A 26,166-nucleotide genomic window follows, 5' to 3' on the forward strand; every position below is an offset into this window, starting at 1 on the left:
TTTGGGACCTATTGTGTGTAACCCAGGGCTATGTTCCACTTCCACCAAGATATTCCGAACATAATCTCTGATCTGATTTACCAGGCTCTATCTATCTATTGCTTCAATCCTAGGATTGGTTGACAACTAACATTTCTCCATCTGTCTCTGTCCTGGGTCATTTCTTTCATTTCTTCGTGAAAACGGAAATCATAAACGGGAAAACTTGAAAATATATTAAAATTAAAAGAATGCATAGCTTAACCTCCGGTCCACAAAAGAGAGTTTAAACTCCGATTAAGTTTTAATCTTGGTTTATAATTTTAAACTCGCTTTGTGAACCCGGCCCTTCTTTTTAGAAAGTTCGCATCTTGGAAGGACAAAGGAAAAAAAAAAAAACAGTACATCGAGCTCCCTCTATCATCTTCCTTGACAACTAATTGCAAGTTTGTTTAGAACGAGTTTCCCCAAAAAACAGTTCTTTCTGATTTTCACTTTTCCCCCAAAGGTTTCATAAATTTCAAAAAGAAAGCGCTAGTAGTATCATTTTTTCCACGTTAGGACCGCGCCGCGGCTGGGTGTATTGTCAGACTGCCACTTAGGTATCTACTTATTAGGTAGGTACCAATCATTAGTTAACAAGCACCTAACTAAGTCAACATGTTTTATGTAGATGGACCTAAATCAAAATGAATAATGGGGTAGATAATCGGGTAATAATAGAGGGAGAGATGAAAACTAAGCAAGTAAGCAGCAATAGTAGAATAAGGAGAAGAAGAAGAAGAAGGAGAAGAAGAAGAAGAAGAAGAAGAAAAAGCAGCAGAAGAAGAAGGATCAAGAGTAAAAGACGAAGAAGAAGGATCAAGGGAAGAAGAAGAAGAAGATGAATGACCAAAAGAAATGAAAGAAGAAGGAGCATCAGTAGATCAAACATGATTAAATTTGTTCTTTTCTTAAACATTTTCTTTTCGCTCTCTATTTTTCTTCTCAAACCATTCCTCGTGCGAAAGTAACGCCAGAAACGTCACACCGTCCACCTCGGTTGTCATGGTAACGGGCCGTCTAAGTGCTTATCAACACCAACACGAGGCATAAGCTACCGGTAACGGTAAGACGGCCAGACTTACCTTTTCAATCATACCAAGGTCTGACCAGAGCTAGTGCGTGCTGACAGTCGAAACGTTTCATAACAACTTTTGCCAAGTTGAAACAATCTCTCACGAAAAGCGTGCTTTATGAAGGTTTTGATTTTCGTGTTGTTTCGAGGGTTTTTTAAATTTTTGGCAGTTAATTTCGTGTTGTAATTTTTGTATTTTTTCACGATACCTAATGTACATAGGTACCTAATTTAATTTATTTAAGTAGGTTATCCTTTTTTACACCAAGGAACTAACGGTAAACATTGTACGATTTGTAGGTGCCATAAATAGTGATATCAACTTTTCCGCAGGTATTTATCCAATTTCGGTACTACATTTGATCACCTGTGTTGTAAATTCGACCGCCTTCGGATACATGAATTTTGCCCGATGTAAATGTGTGCAAAAGAATTTATGTACTTGTATGTGTTCAAACTTCAAAAGAATGTACAGTAATTTATGTATACCAGGGGTGGCCAAACCGGGAACCGCGGTTCCCTTGGGAACCGCGAGCCCATTTTAAGGGAACCGCAAGCTTATTTTGAGGGAACCAAAAAAAAACGGGAAAAACGGGAAAAAAAGTGTAAATGTACTTTATTGAGTAGGTACCTAATGGAGATATTTTGAATATTTCGGTAGGTAGGTACCTACATAGGTATTATTGCCAAATCCGCGACCATAATCGCCAAATCCGCGAACAAAATCACCAAATCCGCGAACATAATCGCGAAATCCGCGAACATAATCGCAAAATCCGCGAACATACCGCGAACATAATTGCCAAATCCGCGACAATAATCGCCAAATCCGCGAACAAAATCGTCAAATCCGCGAACATAATCGCGAAATCCGCGAACATAATCGCGAAATCCGCGAACAACAAAATCGCCAAATCCGCGAACATAATCGCGAAATCCGCGAACAAAATCAAAATCCGTGAACATAATCGCGAAATCCGCGAACATAATCGCGAAATCCGCGAGCATAATCGCGAAATCCGCGAACATAATCGCGAAATGAAATCCGCGAACAAAATCACCAAATCCGCGAACATAATCGCGAAATCCGCGAGCATAATCGCAAAATCCGCGAACAAAAATCCGCGAACATAATCGCGAAATCCGCGAACATAATCGCGAAATCCGCGAACATAATCGCGAAATCCGCGAACATCATAATCACAAAATCCGCGAACATAATCGCGAAATCCGCGAACAAAATCGCGAAATCCGCGAACATAATCGCGAAATCCGCGAACATAGTCACGAAATCCGCGTACAAAATCGCCAAATCCGCGAACATAATCGCGAAATCCGCGAACATAATCGCGAAATCCGCGAACATAAAATCCGTGAACATAATCGCGAAATCCGCGAACATAATCGCGAAATCCGCGAACATAATCGCGAAATCCGCGAACAAAATCGCGAAGTGAACATAATCGCAAAATCCGCGAACAAAATCGCGAAATCCGCGAACATAATCGCGAAATCCGCGAGCATAATCGCAAAAAAAAAAAAACTAACGGTAAACATTGTACGATTTGTAGGAGCCATAAAAAGTGATATCAACTTTTCGGCAAGTATTTTTTATCCTCCAATTTCGGTACTACATTTGATCACCTGTGTTGTAAATTCGATCGCCTTCGGACACATGAATTTTGCCCGATGTAAATGTGTGCAAAAGAATTTATGTACTTAAATGTGTTCAAACTTCAAAAGAATGTACAGTAATTTATGTATACTAAATACCCACCTACAAATAGTAGTTTAGATAATGCTAAGTCCTGGTGAACACTCAACAAATCAGCACGGTGTCTGCTGACAATAATGTTTCGCTTTTGGAGCAGCATTCCTCAGCACATTCAGCACCATGTCCGGTGAGGCTAGGGGCTCTAAAAGTCCAAGTTCATCGCCCAAAGAGGATCTCGCACCTCCGGACACCCCTAGATTTGACAAGGGCCGTCGAAATTCGTCCATTGAGAAGCTCATAGTAAGTAACCATCTTCTAAACTAGTAGAAATGTATCTTCTGAACTATTAACCATCTTCTGAAATTGTAGATATCTTCTAAATTATTAGATATAGTAAACGGTTTGTTAGTGGCCCTGAACATAGACCCTAGCCTGGACCCTTCACCATCGACCCCCCGCCAAGACCATCGACCCTTACGCTAGTGTTTGTTTCCATAACGGAGAATGGAACCTCCTCCTTTATTAACACTCGAAAATTTTGAAGTTAGAATGGTATCAAAAATGTAAGTCCGGCGTGAACGACCTGGTATTGGAGAGTTAAAGCGCCTCAAATGAGAAAAAAAAAAAAAAAAAAAAAAAAAAAAAAAAAAAAAAACATAAGTAAACCATCGACCCTCAAGCTCAATTTCTTCATTTTCAGTGAGGGTTCGGACTTTGGTTGAAAGTAAGCTCCGTTGAGGGTCAGGCCTAGACTAGGATCGAGGGTCGCTGCTCCTTTGTGGACGCCTCTTAAGAAATAATTTTACATTGCAACTTGCCTGCGCACCTGATTTTTTTTTTTTTTATTTAAGAAGAAGGCTATAAACAATTTTATATTTTTACCGTAGTACCCAAATATTTACCTATTAGCTTGCTCATTAAAAAATTGCGACAGTCTTCTCCCTACAAATTTCCCTCTCCATTTTCTCCCAAATTTTTTGCGACAAATTGCCTCGGCAATGGTAATAAAACTCTAAAAAATGAACAACTTTTTGGAAAATTTGGGACGCAGTTCGGAAAATACGACGGTTTTAATTAACTAGAAAACTGCGGCACGACACGAGATTATGGTAATATTTTGAACAAAAAGAAGTTATCGGAAAACACATCGAAAAGAAACGTTAAACCTTTTTCCTTTAGGATTTTCTTCTTCTTCTTTTTCTCCTTCCTCTTCTTCTTGTTCTCCTCCTCTTATTCTCCTTCTTCCTCCACCTCCTTCCTCCTAATCTTTCTTATTCTTCTTCCCCTTGAGGTACGGAGGTATCAGAAGTTGAGAACACTTAAGAAGGTTCACCCATATACCTAAATGTACCCATAATATTCTATAGAATTATAGATATATTACCCATACGATACCAAAAATACTTTTACTCATTTCGTTTATGCGAGAAAGTCCATAAAAAAAAGCAGTAAACTTTTTACTCTTTTTTTACCTTTTCTTAAGGCTTTTAACCAATTTGAATCTGGGCGCCACAAGCCACAAGGTACCTATCTGAGGGACGATGCGATGTTTTGTCCTACATTGCTGAGCTTTTAAGGGCTGGTTTTGGTGGACGGAGAAAATTCTGATCCGGTAGTGAGGTCGGAATTACAGGGGAAAAATATTTTATTAAAACCTTCAGTTCTCAGAAAGAATGTTTAGAGTTTAGACGAAGGTGATAAATTAATATATGTTTTTCTTTTTACTATTTTTTTTTTTTTATTATTATTATTTTTTTTTTCAGGTAGCTAGCAGGGTACATACTAGTAATTACTGAAGTTCGAGGTAATTAGGTACCTAAACTACCTACCTCTCTACTTTTATTATGTTGTATGCTCTTTTTCCAGGGACGAATCCTCTTAAATGTAAATGGTAGATAAGATGCCCCAATACTGTCCAAAATTTCAAACCTCTGTTTTAACCTTCTCCAATTTCCGAATACATGGTTCCCGTAAAACCTCATGATTTTTTTTTTTTAGTACAATTAAATCTGGTCCAATTAAAACCCTTATTATTCCGTCACAACTCACATGACAACCTAGTGACTCCCTTTTTCCACCCCTGCTGTAACATTTTTTCATGTTTACCCTACTTTTTGCCCTACATCTTTAGCTGTTCGTTATAAACCTGTAAAAATTATGATATTTTAGCAAACATTCTAACTTTCTAACCTTTACTGAAAGTTATTTTTATAGGCAAAAATGTTTTACACCTAATCCATATACTTTTTTTTTCCTATTGTTTGCATTACATGAAACTCATAAAAGAACTTTTTCTGTTGCTTTTATTATGGTGTTAAATAAAGCATATCGCACGTTAATATGTTTAAATCTAAAACTGTGTTTAAATGGCCCCTATATATTGATATCCCTTGAACTTGAAAATGTCTACAATACAAACTTTTTTCATCCCACTAAAATAAAATACCCTCCATTCTTACTGAAATGTTCTCTTTCACTGTTTCATTTTGAATTTCAGGTGGCTGTGAGGATTCGACCTTTGCCGGCGGGTGAAACAGAGAGATGTTTACATCAACTGGACCGAGAGGTAAGTTTATTAAAGAAACAGTTGGATAACGGACCCTCAAGGTGGATACAATCAAAGTTTTGAATTATCTATAATAATATTGAGCTCACCGAGGTTGGTAACCAACAAACCGCTGCTTAATAGCTTAATGCTGACTTCTCATTTCATACTTCAGCCGAGTCGGTTGGAAATTAACTGCCGAAAATAGTATGTACCTACCTTACTAGGTATTCGCTGACACTCATCTTTAACCTCTTACAAGCAGTATCCACCTATGTGAATAAGTCATGTGTCTACATAATTATGTTTTACACATAAAAGTCATGTTTATCTTCGATGTCAGTTAAAATATACCCATCAATTTTTTTTTCAGTCCCGGTCAACAACCTCTAAAACGGTTACATTGCTTGCATAGAATATATTATAAGGAAAGTAAAAAGGCCAATGCCCCTATAACCGTATTAGGGCATACATATTCAATTCTCATCATATTAGTGAAAACATCACCCAAATACATACCTACATTCATCTATGTACCTACCTATATTTGAAGGTGTTTTACACTTTTACAAATGTGTGTCAGACACCTTGCGTCAAGTTTGTAACAAAATTATGAGTAGGTACCCCTTTAGGTGGTACATATACTTAGAAAAAACTCAATTGAAAAAATTAGATAGATACCTACTTTGAAAATTACCTTCCTACATTTTGAACCATATGAATGGCGACCTCCTTATTAGAGTACCTATCTACTCATTTGGAAAATTCTAGATCATTAAAAATTCTAGGTTTAGCGATTCTAGGATATTACTTTATTATTTATTAGGAACCTATGCCTGTTAGGTAGGTGGTTAATTTTTCGTTCCAATTTGGGTTTGGGATCAGTGGGCTTAAGTGAGTTAAGCTGGTTAAGCATATTAGGACGATAGTAGTAAAATTCTTAGCAGGTGAAGTTTCTACACCGAATTTGCCTAATTCCCTAATATCCGTTCATTCAAAAAATTAACATTTAAAAAATACCGGAAAGGCTTTTCCCCCCTTTCTTTTACTTTTTTTCTTCTTCGTCCTCCACCTCCTCCCATTTCTTCTTCTCTTCCTCCTCCTCCTCCTCCTCTGATTCTTTTTCTCTTCGTCCTCCTCTTTTCCTTCTTCTTCCTCGCCTTTTTTTACGTTTCTCCTTCAAAAAAGTGCTCCTCCTCTGATTCTTTTTCTCTTCGTCCTCCTCTTTTCCTTCTTCTTCCTCGCCTTTTTTTACGTTTCTCCTTCAAAAAAGTGAAATTATATCTCCGCGTTTGACCTAATTGCATACATTAGAAAATTTAAACATCCCTTCCTGCCCTGTCCACGCCTTATAGCACTTGCCTTTGTGAGAACGTTACAACTAGTGAGGGAAAGGCGAGTTATTTATGTAAATCTAGCATGCACAAGATTTAACCACCTACCTATTAACATAATCCCGTCGGTAAGACGTAGTTCCTTACCGGAAAGCTTTGTGAGAACGTTACAACTAGTGAGGGAAGGGCGAGTTACTAAGTGAGGGAGTTGTTATTTATGTAAATCTAGCATGCACAAGATTTAACCACCTACCTATTAACATAATCCCGTCGGTAAGACGTAGTTCCTTACCGGAAAACCTAGGGAAAACCCTTTCTAAGTTTCTACTCGAGATGTGAAAAGAGTGAGTTAGATTGCATTGAAATGTGTTAGATTGCATTGTAAAAAGTGTGTGAGTTAAATTGCAACGAAATTTCTGTGAGTGGAGTCCATAGTGTGTAGAACTTTTGCACCCTGAGTGAGGTATAAATAAGAACTACTAAGGTACTAAGTCAACGACTCATATCTTAACTCCTTATACCAATAGGGGATTGAAGAGTGAGTTATATGAAGATCTGACTCACATTGACTAAGTAGTTCACTGAAAAGAGTAGTTCTTTTTTATAACTTTTTTTTTTAGAAACTCCTTTTAACTTCTGTGACTCTTTAGGGTTAAAACTTTTCAATGGGATATGAAACAACTCCTAAATTCACTCGTAATATCCTTCTCAAGGCTAAGAAGGTAGGACTGGTGATTCTAAAATCTAGGCTAGTATAATTATATACTTGTAGTTCATACTGTCAAGATACCAAGATAAGGGATTAGTCTAAATCTAAAACCTTAAGGATTATTCCTCTTCTTCTTCCTCCTACTTCCATTCCCTGTACATTTCCCTTGGGATGATGGATTTTATACGGGACAATGGGGCAAAGTGTGCGCGTATTTCCCTTGTGGAACTTGATCTGAGTTACGGATGTTTTCCCATGTAGATTCTCAAGCTGTGTCCACACATAGTTGACGGCCGTTGATCGACAAGGTGAATCTATGTTGTCGAGGCAGTGTGGACGGTTTCAGTCGACAGCGACCGTCGATGTGTAGATCTGATTCCAGAAGAAAAGTACGCGTATTTTGTACTCTGTCATTTCTCTTTACCTACATACCTATGTGCCAAATTGTTATTGGACATTTCTTGTTCACGTTTACCTATGTTCATTACTTTTCTTTTTTCCTTATCGTCCCAACTTTATTATTCTTCGTTTGCGGTAAATAAGGAAAGTAAACTTTGAAAAATCTTGTTGATGTTTTGATGTCGGAAAATGTCTCGGCCGTTGCATGCTTTGAATTAATGGCCCTCGAAAACTCCACATGTTTTTCATTATTCTATGTACTGAACATGTCAACATACCAGTATATAGGCTAATAGGAGCTGTAAATATGGTTAACAAGGTAATGTATCACTTTATGTCAGGGGCTTTATTAGAACAATACGAACAGGGCTTATTATTCACTTTATTACGTCAGGGAGGGTAGAATAATAAATGTGCTTATTTATACTGCTCGGTTAGGATAAAGAGTCCCTTACAGCTAAATGAAGTGGTGCAATATTTGCACCTGATTACCAGTCAAGCGTCTTGACCACTACAACGCAGAGGGAGGTGAAAACTTAGTTACGACAGTAGATAATTTACGGAACAGGTGAATGAATAACGAAGGTACCTAGGTAGCTAGGTCCAGTATTCCAGTCTTTCCTACTTTCTCCAAATAAGTAATTTTACACATAAACAAATATGTAATTAAGTCTACCTACTTAATTGTGGGTTCATACTTTATATGTATACTAGACCTATAGGTAGGTACATAGGTAGCTATCTAACCGACAAATAGATTCACCATCTATTTGTTCTTGTAGGCACCTGCGAAAAAGGTTTCTACTTGTAGACACAAAAGTCAAAACCACAGCATTTTTTCTTTCCATTGTTTACATTAGGAAAGTTTTCCAAACTTTCCTTTGCACGCGATTTCAAAGAATTAAAATGTACGTATGTACGTACGCTACACATTTTAATAGAAATGTCTCTAACACCTGAAAATTTCCTATGAAGCATTCTCCACATATTACCACCTCTGTAGCAAATACTTTGCAAGTTTACTGTTGCTGAAATTATTCAGCGTAATTTTGGGGTACGGCACCTATTACTACCTAAGGTACATATTATGCATCACAAAAAAAGTTGGTTCTGTACTAAAATTAGTGTGTCAAAGGCAGTCAGAGGTCAGAGCTCTTATATATGTGCATAGGTACATTGAGTAAGTAAATGGACCACAGTATATTTTTTTAAAAAGATGAGTGTTTCACCGCCGTTTTTATTTCGTAGCGATGAAACAACTGCTACATTGGACGCTTGTGGTCTGTGTCGTAGTATGCCTCTCATCAGATGGGCGAGAAAGTAACCCGTTGAAATATTTGCAATCGAAAAACGAGGCATACTACGGGAAATTGAAGATTTTCTACTATACTATTTTCTCAAAATTCTGATTAATCCCTTTCCCTAAAACTCGTAATTGTGTACCAGGTTTAGAAGACGACTAAAAATAGGGTGGAGCGGAGAGCAAAGAGCATCGAGCAGGTAGAGGGAAGTGACGATGACGATATAGCAGCCCTATCGAGAATATTGTCGAGGCGGGGAGGAAAGGGTCCTAAATTGATGTACCGGAGTTGGGCGGGTCCCCTCGGCTCCCCTAAAACGGCCCTGCGATAGAGGGAAGAGACGATATCAAACCGTATAGAACTGAGAGCAAAAAGGCTCTATGCCCTCTCCTCTCCACTGTGTTTTTCGCCTAGCAGGTGCCGCCCACCAGGGCTGGACAGTAAAGTATAACCTTGCAAAATAATAGACCCCAGAATGGCCCTCAAACAACTGTCATTGAGGTATATCATTTTCAAGCACGAAACACTTCGCCACAATACCTGACATTAAGACATGAAATAATTGAAAGGCTGAAACCCCCCCCCCCCCCGGGACCCCCAAAATTTTCCCCCAAGGGGGGGAAATTTCCATAGGGGGGGGGGGAATAATTAATTCTGATATCATTCATAATTCTTCTTGTGATAAAAAATGTGATAACGATAGATATGAAAAGAAAAATGATATTGAATTAAATCAATTAACAAATCACGACAGGAGTCTATCATCACCCTTTAAGAATGACTACACTGTCAATAATCTAAGTGAAGATACAATAGTTCATAATATTAGTGATGATAGTAAAATTGAGAACTTGAAAAAAAGTGAACAAGGGAGACAAAATGATTCAAGGGACGATTGTAAAAATACAAAAACGAATTTAACAAGTCAAAGCAATGAGAATAACGCTGAAAGCATTGAAAAATCCAAGAGTAATGAGAGCATAACAAAGAAACCAATTCGAGAGACTATAACTTTGAATGCAAAACAAATCAAAAACGAATTTAACAAGTCAAAGCAATGAAAAAAACGCTGAAAGCATTGAAAAATCCAAGAGTAATGAGAGCATAACAAAGAAACCAATTCGAGAGACTATAACTTTGAATGCAAAACAAAATGAAATCCATCGCAATACAAATTTCATTGACAACAGTTCATCCAAAATACAAGATAACAGAGAGAGTAAATTGACTTATAGCAAAGATACTAAACTTAATAGCTTAGTCGATAAAGTAAGTAAATCTAATAATGTAAACAACAATATCAAAACAAATTCTATCATGAAAGACTCAAAAACAAATCAAAACAAAGGTACCAAACTTAATCTATTAGATAGTAAAGATCTAAAAACAGTTTTGAATAGAAACAATATGAAAAATGCTAAATCCACGATTGTAAATAAAAAAGTCAACTTTTCAACAACACCAAACAGTAAAAACTCAATAGAACTGATTGAAACCCATAAAAAATACAATAAAAGTGACTGTATAAGTTTAAATGATAACACAGATAGTATTATCAGTTCCAATAACCTTCAAACAAATGAAGACGAATTAGTTCTAAGTCCGTTGAATTTGAAGTCCTCATCAAAATCTTGAAAATTACTCATGATGTCTTCTGGAAAGCACAATTGGTTTGGTAATCATAATCATCATGAAATAATTACTCTATTTGTTCATTTATTTCTGTATAAGGCTTCATTATTTTCATATTATAAATATACAACATATTTGCATGAAATAATTACTCTATTTGTTCATTTATTTCTGTATAAGGCTTCATTATTTTCATATTATAAATATACAACATATTTGATAAAATTGAAGCATATGATGCACTACTTACTGTTTTGAGACTTTAGATAGTATTTAACAATTTTATTGTGTAATCTATTTGTTCCCGAAATCATTATTGTAAATTAAATAATGGTATAAACATTGTAGTTACCAGCTATTTATACTTGGATAATTTTATTATGTATATCTAACTATTGTACTGTACAAAATATATTATTTTAATTGTATTTTTTAAAAGAAATCAAAATAACACCAACGAAAATTCTAACACTTAAAAGGATTATTTTAGGAGTCCAACAGGTCCAACTAACCCTTTTCAAAACCGCTGAAATTTGAAACTATTTACGGTATTTACCTATTGTTTAATTTTTAACCTTTGAAAAGTTTTCTAAAAGGATTATTTTAGGAGTCCAACAGGTCCAACCAACTAACCCTTTTCAAAACCGCTGAAATTTGAAACTATTTACGGTATTTACCTATTGTTTAATTTTTAACCTTTGAAAAGTTTTCTACACCTGATCAGGCCCACCTGTTAGGTCTACCTTATACCTGATGAGCACACACACTATCAGGTACGGCTGAAAAGGTTCGCAGAGACATAGACCCTGGACCATTGACCCTAGCCTGGACCCTTCACCATCGACCCCCGCCAAGACCATCGACCCTTACGCTAGTGTTTCCATAACAGAGAATGGAACCTCCTCCTTTATTAACACTTGAAAATTTTGAAGTTAGAATGGTATCAAAAATGTAAGTAAACCATCGACCCTCAAGCTCAATAAATTTCTTCATTTTCAGTGAGAGTTCGGACTTTGGTTGAAAGTAAGCTCCGTTGAGGGTCGGGCCTGGACTAGGGTTTTCTTTTAAGAAGAAGGCTATAAACAATGTTATATTTTTACCGTAGTACCCAAATATTTACCTATTAGCTTGCTAATTAAAAAATTGCGACAGTCTTCTCCCTACAAATTTCCCTCTCCATTTTCTCCCAAATTTTTTGCGACAAATTGCCTCGGCAATGGTAATAAAACTCTAAAAAAATGAAAAACTTTTTGGAAAATTTGGGACGCAGTTTGGAAAATACGAGGGTTTTAATTAACTAGAAAACTGCGGCACGACACGAGATTATGGTAATATTTCGAACAAAAAGAAGTTATCGGAAAACACATCGAAAAGAAACATTAAACCTTTTACTTTAGGATTTTCTTCTTATTCCTCTTCTTCTTCTTCTCCTCCTTCCTCTTCTTCTTCTCCTCCTTCCTCTTCTTCTTTTTCTCCTCCTCCTTCTTCTTCTCCTCATTCCTCTTATTCCTCTTCTTCTTCTCTTTCCTCTCATTCCTCCACATCCTTCCTCTTCTTCTTGTTCTCCTCCTCTTGCTCCTCTTATTCTCCTTCTTCCTCCCCCTCGTTCCTCCTAATCTTTCTTATTCTTCTTCTCCTTGAGGTACGGAGATATCAGAAGTTGAGAACTTAAGAAGGTTCACCCATATACCTAAATGTACCCATAACATCCTATAGATATACCCATACGATACCAAAAATACTTTTACTCATTTTTCGTTTATGCGAGAAAGTCCATAAAAAAAGCAGTAAACTTTTTACTCTTTTTTTTTCCTTTTCTTAGGGCTTTTAACGTTTTAACCAATTTGAATATGGGCGCCACAAGGTACCTATCTGAGGGACGATGCGATGATAGGTTTTGTCCTACATTGGGGAACTTTTAAGGGCTGGTTTTGGTGGAGGGAGAAAATTCTGATCCGGTAGTGAGGTATTACAGGGGAAAAATATTTTATTAAAACCCTCAGTTTTCAGAAAGAGTGTTTAGAGTTTAGACGAAGGTGTTAAATTATTATTTTTTTTACTGTTTGTTTAGAAAAAGTTTCCCCAAAAAACAGTTCTTTCTAATTTCCACTTTTCCCCCAAAGGTTTCATAAATTTCAAAAAGAAAGCGCTAGTAGTATCATTTTTCCACGTTGGGACCGCGCCGCGGCTGGGTGTATTGTCAGACTGTCACTTAGGTATCTACTTATTAGGTAGGTACCAATCATTAGCTAACAAGCACCTAACTAAGTCAACATGTTTTATGTAGATGGATCTAAATTAAAATGAATAATGGGGTAATCGGGTAATAATAGAGGGAGAGATGAAGACTAAGCAGCAGTAGCAGAATAAGAAGGAGAAGAAGAAGAAGAAGAAAAAGCAGCAGAAGAAGAAGGATCAAGAGCAAAAGACGAAGAAGAAGGATCAATGGAAGAAGAAGATGAATGACCAAAAGAAATGAAAGAAGAAGGAGCATCAGTAAATCAAACATGATTCGTTCTTTCCTTAAACATTTTCTTTTCGCTATTTTTCTTCTCAAACCATTCCTCATGCGAAAGTAACGCCAGAAACGTCACACCGTCCACCTTGGTAGTCATGGTAACGGGCCGCCTAATTGCTTATCAACACCAACACGAGGCATAAGCTACCGGTAACGGTAAGACGGCCAGACTTACCTTTTCAATCATACCAAGGTCTGACCAGAGCTAGTGCGTGCTGACAGTCGAAACGTTTCATAACAACTTTTGCCAAGTTGAAACAATCTCTCACGAAAAGCGTGTTTTATGAAGGTTTTGATTTTCGTGTTGTTTCGAGGGTTTTTTAAATTTTTGGCAGTTAATTTCATGTTGTAATTTTTCTATTTTTTCACGATACCTAGGTGCCTAATTTAATTTATTTAAGTAGGTTATCCTTTTTTACACCAAGGAACTAACGGTAAGCCAGCCTAGTTAGCTTAGTTGGTAGTGCGTCTGCCTTGTAAGCGCTAGACCGCGGGTTCGATTCCCGCCCGGGGCGGATTTTATCAACTACCTACCTCTCTACTTTTATTATGTTGTATGCTCTTTTTCCAGGGACGAATCCTCTTAAATGTAAATGGTAGATAAGATGCCCCAATACTGTCCAAAATTTCAAACCTCTGTTTTAACCTTCTCCAATTTCCGAATACATGGTTCCCGTAAAACCTCATGATTTTTTTTTTTTAGTACAATTAAATCTGGTCCAATTAAAACCCTTATTATTCCGTCACAACTCACATGACAACCTAGTGACTCCTATTTTCCACCCCTGCTGTAACATTTTTTCATGTTTACCCTACTTTTTGCCCTACATCTTTAGCTGTTCGTTATAAACCTGTAAAAATTATGATATTTTAGCAAACATTCTAACTTTCTAACCTTTACTGAAAGTTATTTTTATAGGCAAAAATGTTTTACACCTAATCCATATACTTTTTTTTTCCTATTGTTTGCATTACATGAAACTCATAAAAGAACTTTTTCTGTTGCTTTTATTATGGTGTTAAATAAAGCATATCGCACGTTAATATGTTTAAATCTAAAACTGTGTTTAAATGGCCCCTATATATTGATATCCCTTGAACTTGAAAATGTCTACAATACAAACTTTTTTCATCCCACTAAAATAAAATACCCTCCATTCTTACTGAAATGTTCTCTTTCACTGTTTCATTTTGAATTTCAGGTGGCTGTGAGGATTCGACCTTTGCCGGCGGGTGAAACAGAGAGATGTTTACATCAACTGGACCGAGAGGTAAGTTTATTAAAGAAACAGTTGGATAACGGACCCTCAAGGTGGATACAATCAAAGTTTTGAATTATCTATAATAATATTGAGCTCACCGAGGTTGGTAACCAACAAACCGCTGCTTAATAGCTTAATGCTGACTTCTCATTTCATACTTCAGCCGAGTCGGTTGGAAATTAACTGCCGAAAATAGTATGTACCTACCTTACTAGGTATTCGCTGACACTCATCTTTAACCTCTTACAAGCAGTATCCACCTATGTGAATAAGTCATGTGTCTACATAATTATGTTTTACACATAAAAGTCATGTTTATCTTCGATGTCAGTTAAAATATACCCATCAATTTTTTTTTCAGTCCCGGTCAACAACCTCTAAAACGGTTACATTGCTTGCATAGAATATATTATAAGGAAAGTAAAAAGGCCAATGCCCCTATAACCGTATTAGGGCATACATATTCAATTCTCATCATATTAGTGAAAACATCACCCAAATACATACCTACATTCATCTATGTACCTACCTATATTTGAAGGTGTTTTACACTTTTACAAATGTGTGTCAGACACCTTGCGTCAAGTTTGTAACAAAATTATGAGTAGGTACCCCTTTAGGTGGTACATATACTTAGAAAAAACTCAATTGAAAAAATTAGATAGATACCTACTTTGAAAATTACCTTCCTACATTTTGAACCATATGAATGGCGACCTCCTTATTAGAGTACCTATCTACTCATTTGGAAAATTCTAGATCATTAAAAATTCTAGGTTTAGCGATTCTAGGATATTACTTTATTATTTATTAGGAACCTATGCCTGTTAGGTAGGTGGTTAATTTTTCGTTCCAATTTGGGTTTGGGATCAGTGGGCTTAAGTGAGTTAAGCTGGTTAAGCATATTAGGACGATAGTAGTAAAATTCTTAGCAGGTGAAGTTTCTACACCGAATTTGCCTAATTCCCTAATATCCGTTCATTCAAAAAATGAACATTTAAAAAATACCGGAAAGGCTTTTCCCCCTTTCTTTTACTTTTTTTCTTCTTCGTCCTCTACCTCCTCCCATTTCTTCTTCTCCTCCTCCTCTGATTCTTTTAGTAACCCGTTGAAATATTTGCAATCGAAAAACGAGGCATACTACGGGAAATTGAAGATTTTCTACTATACTATTTTCTCAAAATTCTGATTAATCCCTTTCCCTAAAACTCGTAATTGTGTACCAGGTTTAGAAGACGACTAAAAATAGGGTGGAGCGGAGAGCAAAGAGCATCGAGCAGGTAGAGGGAAGTGACGATGACGATATAGCAGCCCTATCGAGAATATTGTCGAGGCGGGGAGGAAAGGGTCCTAAATTGATGTACCGGAGTTGGGCGGGTCCCCTCGGCTCCCCTAAAACGGCCCTGCGATAGAGGGAAGAGACGATATCAAACCGTATAGAACTGAGAGCAAAAAGGCTCTATGCCCTCTCCTCTCCACTGTGTTTTTCGCCTAGCAGGTGCCGCCCACCAGGGCTGGACAGTAAAGTATAACCTTGCAAAATAATAGACCCCAGAATGGCCCTCAAACAACTGTCATTGAGGTATATCATTTTCAAGCACGAAACACTTCGCCACAATACCTGACATTAAGACATGAAATAATTGAAAGGCTGAAACCCCCCCCCCTCGGGGTACCGCTAAATTTTTCCTCAAGGGAGGGAAATTTCCGATAGGGGAGGGGAAATTTTGAAAGGGAAAAAATTGAACGAAGAAAAAATTTCCAAGAGGAACAAAAAACGTCCGTAGGGAGACAAAATTTAAAAAGAGAGCAAAAATTTTCGAAGTTAGGGAAAATTTCCAGAGGAAACAAAAATTCCCAAAGGGGTAAAATTTCCCCCGAAATGTTATAACTTGGCCGAGAGCGCTCCATTATTTTGGAGGGGGTTGGCGAATATGAGCTCAACATGTGAAGGATTGTGAAGGTCATATGGGGTACTGCCCTTCACGAAGAAATATGAATCGACCTTCACGGAGTGACTTTTATCTCCTTTTCCTTGGCACGGAAGGAAGGAAATAAAGAATCTGTAAATAGGAAAGGGTTTTTTATGATGTTAACCTAGATGTGTCTACATACATCATGTATTGAGGTCGAGAGGTGAAGGGTAATAGAGCTCTATTACACAAGTGTAATTAAAATGAGCAGTGTATGGTAAATAGGTTGTTACTGTATTTACCTATAGTAAGGCAGTAAGAAGGGTTTCAATAGCATTCCCTTGAAGTCTTTACATCTCGTATGTTAGGCTCTTTTAACACTTTCAGTGTCAAGTTACCACATAGTCCAAAACAGGTAGGTACTACACCTGTTTTTTGCTTGGGCACTCAAAGTCGTATCGGAGAAAAGCTCAAAATAACAATTAATTTTAAAAGGATTACAAGCGCTTCTTGTCAATCTTCTTCTAGACTCTGTAAACACAAACTAATAATGAACATAATGTCTTCTACTAATAAACTAACAATATTGCCTTCTTCAAATTCCAGAGAATTGTGGTGGAGGAGGTAGAACGAGAAAAGGAGAAACACTTGAGATCCAAACGACCCACTGAGAAGCAATTCAACTATGACATTGTCCTAGGTGAAGACGCCACTCAGGTAAGAATACAAGTAGAACAGAACAGAATACCAATGAGTACCAAAATATATGAGGAAAGGGTGGAGGGTATTTGACATACCAAACCACTGATTCAACTAAAGAGGGATAGACAAGGAGCAACAAGGGTTGAGGGTATTATGTTCCATCAGATAGAGGCAGTCTACGGGAGTAGTATTTTTCTAGGATTCCCCCCACACACTAGGGATGTTAGCACACAAACAGACATCCAACATCAATTTCAGGAACGGACCTTTAAAGGGGCGAACGCAACAATTTGTAAAGTTCCTTGAAATTGATTGGATGGGTGCCTAATTTGTACATTAAATACATACCTTATTTACATACCAATTATAAAGGGACTTTCCAGTCTCATTTCAGCATATATAAACAGGGTATATTGTATTCTATAATATTAAATCAATGTACAGGGTATATTTTATTCTATTAAATCAATGTGTGTTTCGACTTTCCCTTAGGACGATGTCTACCAAGCCACCACCAAGAACCTCGTACGGGACGTCCTGCTGGGTTACAACGGGACGGTATTCGCCTACGGAGCCACGGGATCGGGCAAGACCCACACCATGGTGGGACAGAGTGGGGGCAAGAATGTGGGTATCATGGTGCGGGCATTGAATGAACTGTTCCAGTATATTGAGACCAGGAAACAACGCTATACAGTAAGGATACAGGATTCCTGTGGGACTATAAACAGGGAGAAGAACAGCTAACATTCCAGTATATTGAGACCAGGAAACAACGCTATACGGTAAGGATACAGGATTCCTGTGGGACTATAAACAGGGAGAAGAACAGCTAACTCTAACGAGCCCAGCTAGCTGGCAGTTTTTCAAAGGATTCTCTCTGCTTTTAAAGATCAAGCACAAGTCCTCACAATGGTTGACTGTGGTTCAGGACGAGCCAATTTAACTTGGCTAGAGACCACCACCCCGGTGTATGGCAGGTGAAAAATTACAGGGAACTGTAACTGCGAAGGTCAGCCACTCACTATCAGGTAGATCTGACAGGTACACCTGATCAGGCCCACCTGTTAGGTCTACCTTATACCTGATGAGCACACACACTATCAGGTACGGCTGAAAAGGTTCGCCCGTCAGTTCTACCTGATAGCTGATGAGCACATACTTTATCAGGTAGACTTCCCGGGCGAACCTGATCAGGTGTACCTGTCCACCTAATAGTGAATGGCTGGCTTGAGATTTGCTGATTAGGTGAATTCCATGGGGCCATTTTGGGACCCTTTTAATAGGGAACGTGTGACGTCTACAATTCTGTTTCATCATCTCCTTCTTTTGTTCTCCTCTAGGTGACAATGTCCTATCTGGAAATTTACAACGAGAACATTCGAGACCTGTTGAATCCGGAGTCTGGATTTCTGGAACTGCGAGAGGATTCGTCCAAAGGTTCTGGATATGTACAGGTGTCCGGGTTGACGGAAACGATTGCTAATTCCACTGAGGAGGTAAGGAACCTGTGTTAACTCCACGCACAAAAAGCCCAATATGAGGCTTAGGTGTAGGGGCAAACAGCCCTAAAGGATGGGTTAAGCCTCTACAAATCTAGGAAGGTACCTGGGAAAGGACGTAAGAAGAGAGAGTTGAGTTACAACTTGAAACGAAAAGGGTTGTAATTCAAGAACCCTTTCTGTTTCAAGGGATGTGGGCATGCAGGGATAGAATACACAAAAAGCCCAATATGAGGCTTAGGTGTAGGGGCAAACAGCCCTAAAGGATGGGTTAAGCTTCTACAAATCTAGGAAGGTACCTGGGAAAGGACGTAAGAAGAGAGTTGAGTTACAACTTGAAACGAAAAGGGTTGTAATTCAAGAACCCTTTCTGTTTCAAGGGATGTGGGCATGCAGGGATAGAATAGAATATCTTGTAACAATGAAACGAGTTCAAAGTTTGCCTTCCCTTCCAAGCAAAGAAGAAATTGCCCTTCTACCGATGTTGGCAATTTAATTTCAAGTCGTCGAAAACTTTGACGCTTTATCCATAATGAACCAAGTTGCCATAACTATTGATTACAAGTTTGAAATATTCATATGAAATTATCAGACAAGAAAGCACTAACCACGGATACAACTAGTTCAAGTGCCTATTACCTCTATACTTCACAGTTAGGGAAATAAAATTCACGGAAAATTTTCCAAACTAATTGCTACGTTTGGCAGAAAAAATAACTATAATTATCATGGTGTAGGTAGTTTTTTTTTCTCTCAAGAAGAAGAAAAAATTCAACGTTCAAAAGAGGTCGTTGAGCATATTAGAAATTATAGAGGATAAATTCCAAACCACTAATTAAAAGTTCGATTCTCAAATTCTGCCAGTTTTTTATCTTGCCACTTATGATAAGACTTCGCTTATTTTTGGCTCTTGCACCAATACGATTCTGAATAGCTCGTTGCCGTTGGATGTCTTTCTATACCACGTCCTTAGGTCCTGCAACCAAGATATCCTCCTTCTTCCTGGACCACGTTTGCCGTATATCTTGCCGCCCGTCAGTTCTACCTGATAGCTGATGAGCACATACACTATCAGGTAGACTGTCCCAGGCGAACCTGATCAGGTGTTCCTGTCCACCTAATAGTGAATGTCTGGCTTGAGGGAGATTTGCTGATTAGGTGAATTCCATGGGGCCATTTTGGGACCCTTTTAATAGGGAACGTGTGACGTCTACAATTCTGTTTCATCATCTCCTTCTTTTGTTCTCCTCTAGGTGACAATGTCCTATCTGGAAATTTACAACGAGAACATTCGAGACCTGTTGAATCCGGAGTCTGGATTTCTGGAACTGCACCCCGTCAGTTCTACCTGATAGCTGATGAGCACATACACTATCAGGTAGACCTCCCAGGCAAACCTGATCAGGTGTACCTGTCCACCTAATAGTGAATGGCTGGCTTGAGGGAGATTTGTTGATTAGGTGAATTCAATGGGGCCATTTTGGGACCCTTTTAATAGGGAACGTGTGACGTCTACAATTCTGTTTCATCATCTCTTTCTTTTGTCCTCCTCTAGGTGACAATGTCCTATCTGGAAATTTACAACGAGAACATTCGAGACCTGTTGAATCCGGAGTCTGGATTTCTGGAACTGCGAGAGGATTCGTCCAAAGGTTCTGGATATGTACAGGTGTCTGGGTTGACGGAAACAATTGCTAATTCCACTGAGGAGGTAAGGAACTTGTGTTGACTCCACGCACAAAAAGCCCAATATGAGGCTTAGGTGTAGGGCAAACAGCCCTAAAGGATGAGTTAAGCTTCTACAAATCTAGGAAGGTACCTGAAAAAGGACGTAAGAAGAGAGTTGAGTTACAACTTGAAACGAAAAGGGTTGTAATTCAAGAACCCTTTCTGTTTCAAGGGATGTGGGCATGCAGGGATAGAATAGAATATCTTGTAACAATGTTCAAAGTTTGCCTTCCCTTCCAAGCAAAGAAGGAATTGCCCTCCTACCGATGTTGGCAATTTAATTTCAAGTCGACGAAAACTTTGACGCTTTATCCATAATGAACCAAGTTGCCATAACTATTGATTACAAGTTTGAAATATTCATATGAAATTATCAGACAAGAAAGCACTAACCACGGTTACAACTAGTTCAAGTGCCTATTACCTCTATACTTTACAGTTCCACAGTTAGGGAAATAAAATTCACGGAAAATTTTCCAAACTAATTGCTACGTTTCGCAGAAAAAATAACTATAATTATCATGGTGTAGGTAGTTTTTTTTTCTCTCAAGAAGAAGAAGGAGAAGAAGAAGAAGAAGAAAAAATTCAACGTTCAAAAGAGGTCATTGAGAATATTAGAAATTATAGAGGATAAATTCCAAACCACTGATTAAAAGTTCGATTCTCAAATTCTGCCAGTTATTAATCTTGCCACTTATGATAAGACTTCGCTTATTTTTGGCTCTTGCACCAATGCAATTCTGAATAGCTCGTTGGATGTCTTTCTATACCACGTCCTTAGGTCCTGCAACCAAGATATCCTCCTTCTTCCTGGACCACGTTTGCCGTATATCTTGCCTTGAATGATGGATTTTAGAATATACCACTTAGGTAGTTCATTTAATTTTCCGCAGGTGATGGCCCTCCTCACCCGAGGAAACAAGCAGCGCTCCTGCGAGTCAACGGCCTCCAATCGAACTTCTTCCCGTAGCCACGCCCTCCTGAGTGTCACCGTACATAACACGCGGCCTATACACGAACACAATGTTATGAAGACGAGGATACGACAGGGCCGATTGTTCATGATCGATTTGGCCGGCTCGGAACGGGCTAGTCACACTAAAGTAAGTTGTGGTTCTACCTGTCGATGGAACAAAGTTGTACGTATTTCCTAATTCCCTAATATAATTTCTGCTCTCCAGGCAAGTAAAATCACTGTTTGTACTTGGCCTTTTAACCTAGCGTTATCATTTTGTTAAAAAAACCGCACCGCGGTTCTTTTCAGTTATAGAGGTTTTATGAATGCTAGAAATTGCCTCAGGCAACAATTTCACCCTTTCTAATTTCTTGTATTTGTGTAGGTATTTCACTAAATCTCATCCAACCTGAGTGGAACCAAGACGCCGGCACCTACTTGATCCCCAGAAAGTTAATTATCCAATGTATTTTGTTTTCAGAACATAGGGAAACGGCTGAAAGAAGGTGCTCACATCAACAGGTCACTTCTGGCCTTAGGAAATTGTATAAACGCTCTCAGTGGATCCAATAGTAACAAATATGTCAATTATAGAGATTCCAAGCTAACGAGGTTTGTGAGATCCTAATTCCCGTTCCTGCTTTTCAGGCAACTAAAATCAGTGTTTGTAGCCTTTTTTCATTGAAAGAGTTTTTAAGTCGCTCTATGACTCAGCCTCACCCAACCTGAGTGGGGTCAAGATGCCAGCAGCACATACTTAATGCCCAGAAAGTTAATTAGGTATCTAATACCTATATTTTGTTTTTCAGAACATAGGGAAAAGGCTCAAAGAAGGTGCTCATATCAACAGGTCACTTCTGGCTTTAGGAAATTGTATAAACGCTCTCAGTGGATCCAATAGTAACAAATATGTCAATTATAGAGATTCCAAGCTAACGAGGTTTGTGAGATTTCTAATTTTTACGTAGCTTTTTGATAAGATTAAGAACTGGAGAAGAGCTATTGATAAAAAATGGTAACATAATCATAGATGATGATGACGACAGTTATATAATGAATGAAGAACTCCAAGAGCCGAAATCTGAAAATTATCGATCGCTTAGTGTGAATAAAAAAAGAACATTAAATAGGCAGATAATCACAGAATAAATAACCATGGAAAATTAGAAATATTATAAAAATACATTACTTTCCTTCCTATAAGATAAGGAAAGTAATAGGAAGTAAAAATCCTAATGATCTATCAATTTCCTCACTTACAGGCTGCTGAGGGAAGCACTAAGTGGCAACTGTAAAACTGTGATGATAGCTCATGTCAATCCAGGCCTGAGCCATAGGGAAGAATCCAAAAACACCCTTGTGTATGCTGCCAGAGCTACGGGCATATCGCATAAGGTAAGTAATTATCAGAGTAGGTACATTGCGATTCATCACATATCGTATAACTTAGTATAGGTATCACAGGCTTGTACAGGACGGAGTGTGAAGATTTCTCACAAGACTTGATACAAACACTGAAGTGAAAAGTGATAGCACAATTTTATCAAAAGTTCAATGTCTAAAGCAGGAAGCTGCCCATCAATTATGTAGGTTTCTAATTTCTACCTATTTACGTAATAATTCTTACTTACGTCGAACAACAGCTTTTAAAGAATTGTCGAACATCAAGAATGTCTTCAAATGTTTTCAGGTAGAGCGAAACCAGCTAGACGTCTCGTTTCAAATATCTCAATATCGAAGTGTGATAGCAGATTTGAGAAACGAAATATCTCGACTCAAACACAAAATCTCCGATGATGGCGATGAGAATGATATAACAAATGCAGAACCAAGTAGTAAAGCTAGAGATCCCGAACTGCCAAATGGTGATGTTGAACCAAATATGAAGAGGGTACAAAACGGAGAACTCCTGGCAAGTTTAGAAGAGGAAGATGAAGAGAAGGTGAATGGAGAAGATGGGATAGGTGGAGGTGTGGTTGGAAATGGAGGTGATCCTCCACTGGAAAATCAAGAGAAGAAAGCGCCGGGCAAAGTGAGGAAATTTCGCGAGCAGATTGTGTCGACTTTTCGGGAACAGATGAGACTAAGGTAATTCTTTTTATTTAATTATTAGGGTAATTAATTTATTAATTTGCTAGGGTCTAGTCTTACCATCAAATCCATCAATATATTCCATGTTATCGAAATCGAGTTAATTATTTAAGTATCTTCTGTCTTCTAAAAATTTCAAGTTTATTTCTTTGTGGAACATGTGTGATTATCATAATGTTTAAAATAAGACTTTTCTCATTTGTCCCATTTTTTTTGCTGTCTATAATTTCAGACGAAAACTGATGGACATCGACGGCCATCTGTTATCCCTCGGGGTGGAAGCGGAGCGACAGCATTTGATAATCAGTCAGTGGGAGTCGAAACATAACAAGCTGTATCGGGGAAGACCCCCCTCCACTCATCCGCAGGATGATACTACTTCAGGTAAGAGACTTATTCCGAGTCTCATATTGACATGGATTTTCAGCTTGTACGGAATCCCAGATTCATAAAAAAAGTCCTAAATTGGACTAGTATAGAGTTAACATTAGACATCTCATATTTATACAAATAGTCTGACCAAGACTACAATCAGAGTATTCTGAGTGTCTTGGTTGAAACTTAGTTAAGGTTTAATTCTTGGATTAACCAATCTGACAGTGGATTTAGAAAATTTTAGACAGTCAGATTTCTTCATCCGAAATTCAAACCTAAATACGGAAGGAGAGTTAAACCTAAGGGCAATTTCATATCTAGACTGCACTAAGGTAAGGTGATTTCACTAAGGTTGTGGTCCAGGTCCAGGGTATTAGGGCAGAGAGAGCTAATGATGCCCTAAGTGGCCAACTTTTGAATCCTAGTAGATAGAGCCAATAACTCCTGATTTACATATACCTGAATGGCCATCTTTTCACTGCTGGAACTCTGTTACAGAATACCTCTGGAACGAGCATGACCGCGTGAACATGCATCAAGCCTGGTCTGACCTGAGCTACATTGAGCGAGAACAAGAGAAGTATGTCAATCTGAGATCTGAAACCGTCAAGAAGCTGGATCAGGTGCGAGAGAAATCGGTGGAACTCCTGGCAAGTTTAGAAGAGGAAGATGAAGAGAAGGTGAATGGAGAAGATGGGATAGGTGGAGGTGTGGATGGAAATGGAGGTGATCCTCCACTGGAAAATCAAGAGAAGAAAGCGCCAGGCAAAGTGAGGAAATTTCGCGAGCAGATTGTGTCGACTTTTCGGGAGCAGATGAGACTAAGGTAATTAATTCTCGTATGTATTAATTATTAGATACATTGCTAGGGCCTAGTCTTAGCATTAAATCCATCAATACATTCTATGTTACCGAAATCGAGTAAATTATTCAAGTTTGGCCACAAGCCAAAAGGCCACTAGAATGTCTAGAACATCTTCTGTCTTTTGCAAAACTTCAAGTTCATTTCTTTGTGGAACATGGGTGACTATTATGGTTAAAATAAGAGGATCATCGTTTTCTCATCTGCCCCATTTTTTTGCTGTCTATAATTTCAGACGAAAACTGATGGACATTGACGGGCATCTGTTATCCCTGGGGGTGGAAGCGGAGAGACAGCATTTGATCATCAGTCAGTGGGAGTCGAAACACAACAAGCTGTATCGGGGAAGACCCCCCTCCACTCATGCACAGGATGATACTACTTCAGGTACTGTAGACCTTGTAGCCTTATGTTGACACGAAGGTCATTTCACATCTAGACTGCACTAAGGTAAGGTGATTTCACTAAGGTTGTGGTCCAGATCCAGGCTATTAGAGTAAATGTAAATTAATAGAATAGAATAGAATAGAATATACCCTGCTTATACTGCCAGAAGAGAGACTAAATAGAACTAATGATGCCCTAATGCAACCCAAATGGCCATCTTTTGACTGCTGGAACTCTGTTACAGAATACCTCTGGAACGAGCATGACCGCGAGAATAGAATAGAATATACCCTGCTTATACTGCCAGAAGAGAGACTAAATAGAACTTTACTAATGATGCCCTAATGCAACCCAAATGGCCATCTTTTGACTGCTGGAACTCTGTTACAGAATACCTCTGGAACGAGCATGACCGCGTGAACATGCATCAAGCCTGGTCTGACTTGAGCTACATTGAGCGAGAACAAGAGAAGTATGTCAATCTGAGATCTGAAACCGTCAAGAAGCTGGATCAGGTGCGAGAGAAATCGGTGGCTTTGGAAGATGTAAGTCGAGATTGTGTCTCCCTAAATAGTAAAAATCTGGTGTGAACATCACACGACTTTCTATTACATTTGCGGAATACGTATTTGAAAAAAAAAAAGTCCCGAGTTTGAGCCGCCTACGGCGACCAATTTTCGACCAAAAATTTTCTATTTAAAATACTCCCCGTGTAATGAGGGATCATTAAAAAGTGTCCAAAAATTGAACTTTTTTTTGAAAATTTTTCTAAGTGATGTAAGTCAAGATTGTGTCTCCCTAAACAGTAAGAACTTGGGTGGAAGAGCTCACTAAGTGAGAATCCTGCCATTAAAGCATTAAAAAGAAAAATAATAATAATAATAAAAAATGAATGTCGTATGATAAAGCGAACAGTCATAAGCTAGATACATTAAAACCCAACAGAGATTATAAAACTTAAAATAGTACAACACAACTATAACCATATCGAGTGTGTCAAATCCAAGAGCTCCCAGAACTGTTGACATCAATATGTCTATTGTTTATTGCAAGTTACTGGTTAGCTTGCAACCCAAGATGGTGACACAACCCAAGATGAAAATTGAAATAAACAACAAGTATATGTATAAAATGATTTGAA

The 26,166-nt window shown here is 38.2% G+C and overlaps 1 protein-coding gene and 1 long non-coding RNA gene across 2 annotated transcripts in view; one reads left to right on the plus strand and one right to left on the minus strand.

Moving 5' to 3' along the window:
- LOC113466027 lies at nt 1-2,987 on the minus strand. Its single transcript, XR_003390570.1, has 2 exons — nt 2,874-2,987; nt 1-87 (listed from the first exon to the last, which is right to left on the minus strand). It is a non-coding gene; the product is annotated as an uncharacterized LOC113466027 (long non-coding RNA).
- LOC103505858 (kinesin-like protein KIF19) overlaps nt 2,957-26,166 on the plus strand; it is a 27,174-nt gene continuing 3,964 nt past the window's right edge. The window contains exons 1-11 of the mRNA XM_026821083.1: nt 2,957-3,110; nt 5,308-5,376; nt 17,030-17,140; nt 17,618-17,821; nt 18,469-18,624; nt 21,249-21,458; nt 21,792-21,922; nt 22,573-22,705; nt 23,001-23,398; nt 24,874-25,025; nt 25,416-25,570. Coding sequence (XP_026676884.1) covers nt 2,991-3,110; nt 5,308-5,376; nt 17,030-17,140; nt 17,618-17,821; nt 18,469-18,624; nt 21,249-21,458; nt 21,792-21,922; nt 22,573-22,705; nt 23,001-23,398; nt 24,874-25,025; nt 25,416-25,570 — 1,839 coding nt within the window. The 5' untranslated portion in view covers nt 2,957-2,990. The remainder of the gene's footprint in view (nt 3,111-5,307; nt 5,377-17,029; nt 17,141-17,617; nt 17,822-18,468; nt 18,625-21,248; nt 21,459-21,791; nt 21,923-22,572; nt 22,706-23,000; nt 23,399-24,873; nt 25,026-25,415; nt 25,571-26,166) is intronic.

The sequence above is a fragment of the Diaphorina citri genome, unplaced genomic scaffold (assembly GCF_000475195.1).
Source record: "Diaphorina citri unplaced genomic scaffold, Diaci psyllid genome assembly version 1.1 scaffold200, whole genome shotgun sequence".
NCBI lineage: Eukaryota > Metazoa > Arthropoda > Insecta > Hemiptera > Psyllidae > Diaphorina > Diaphorina citri.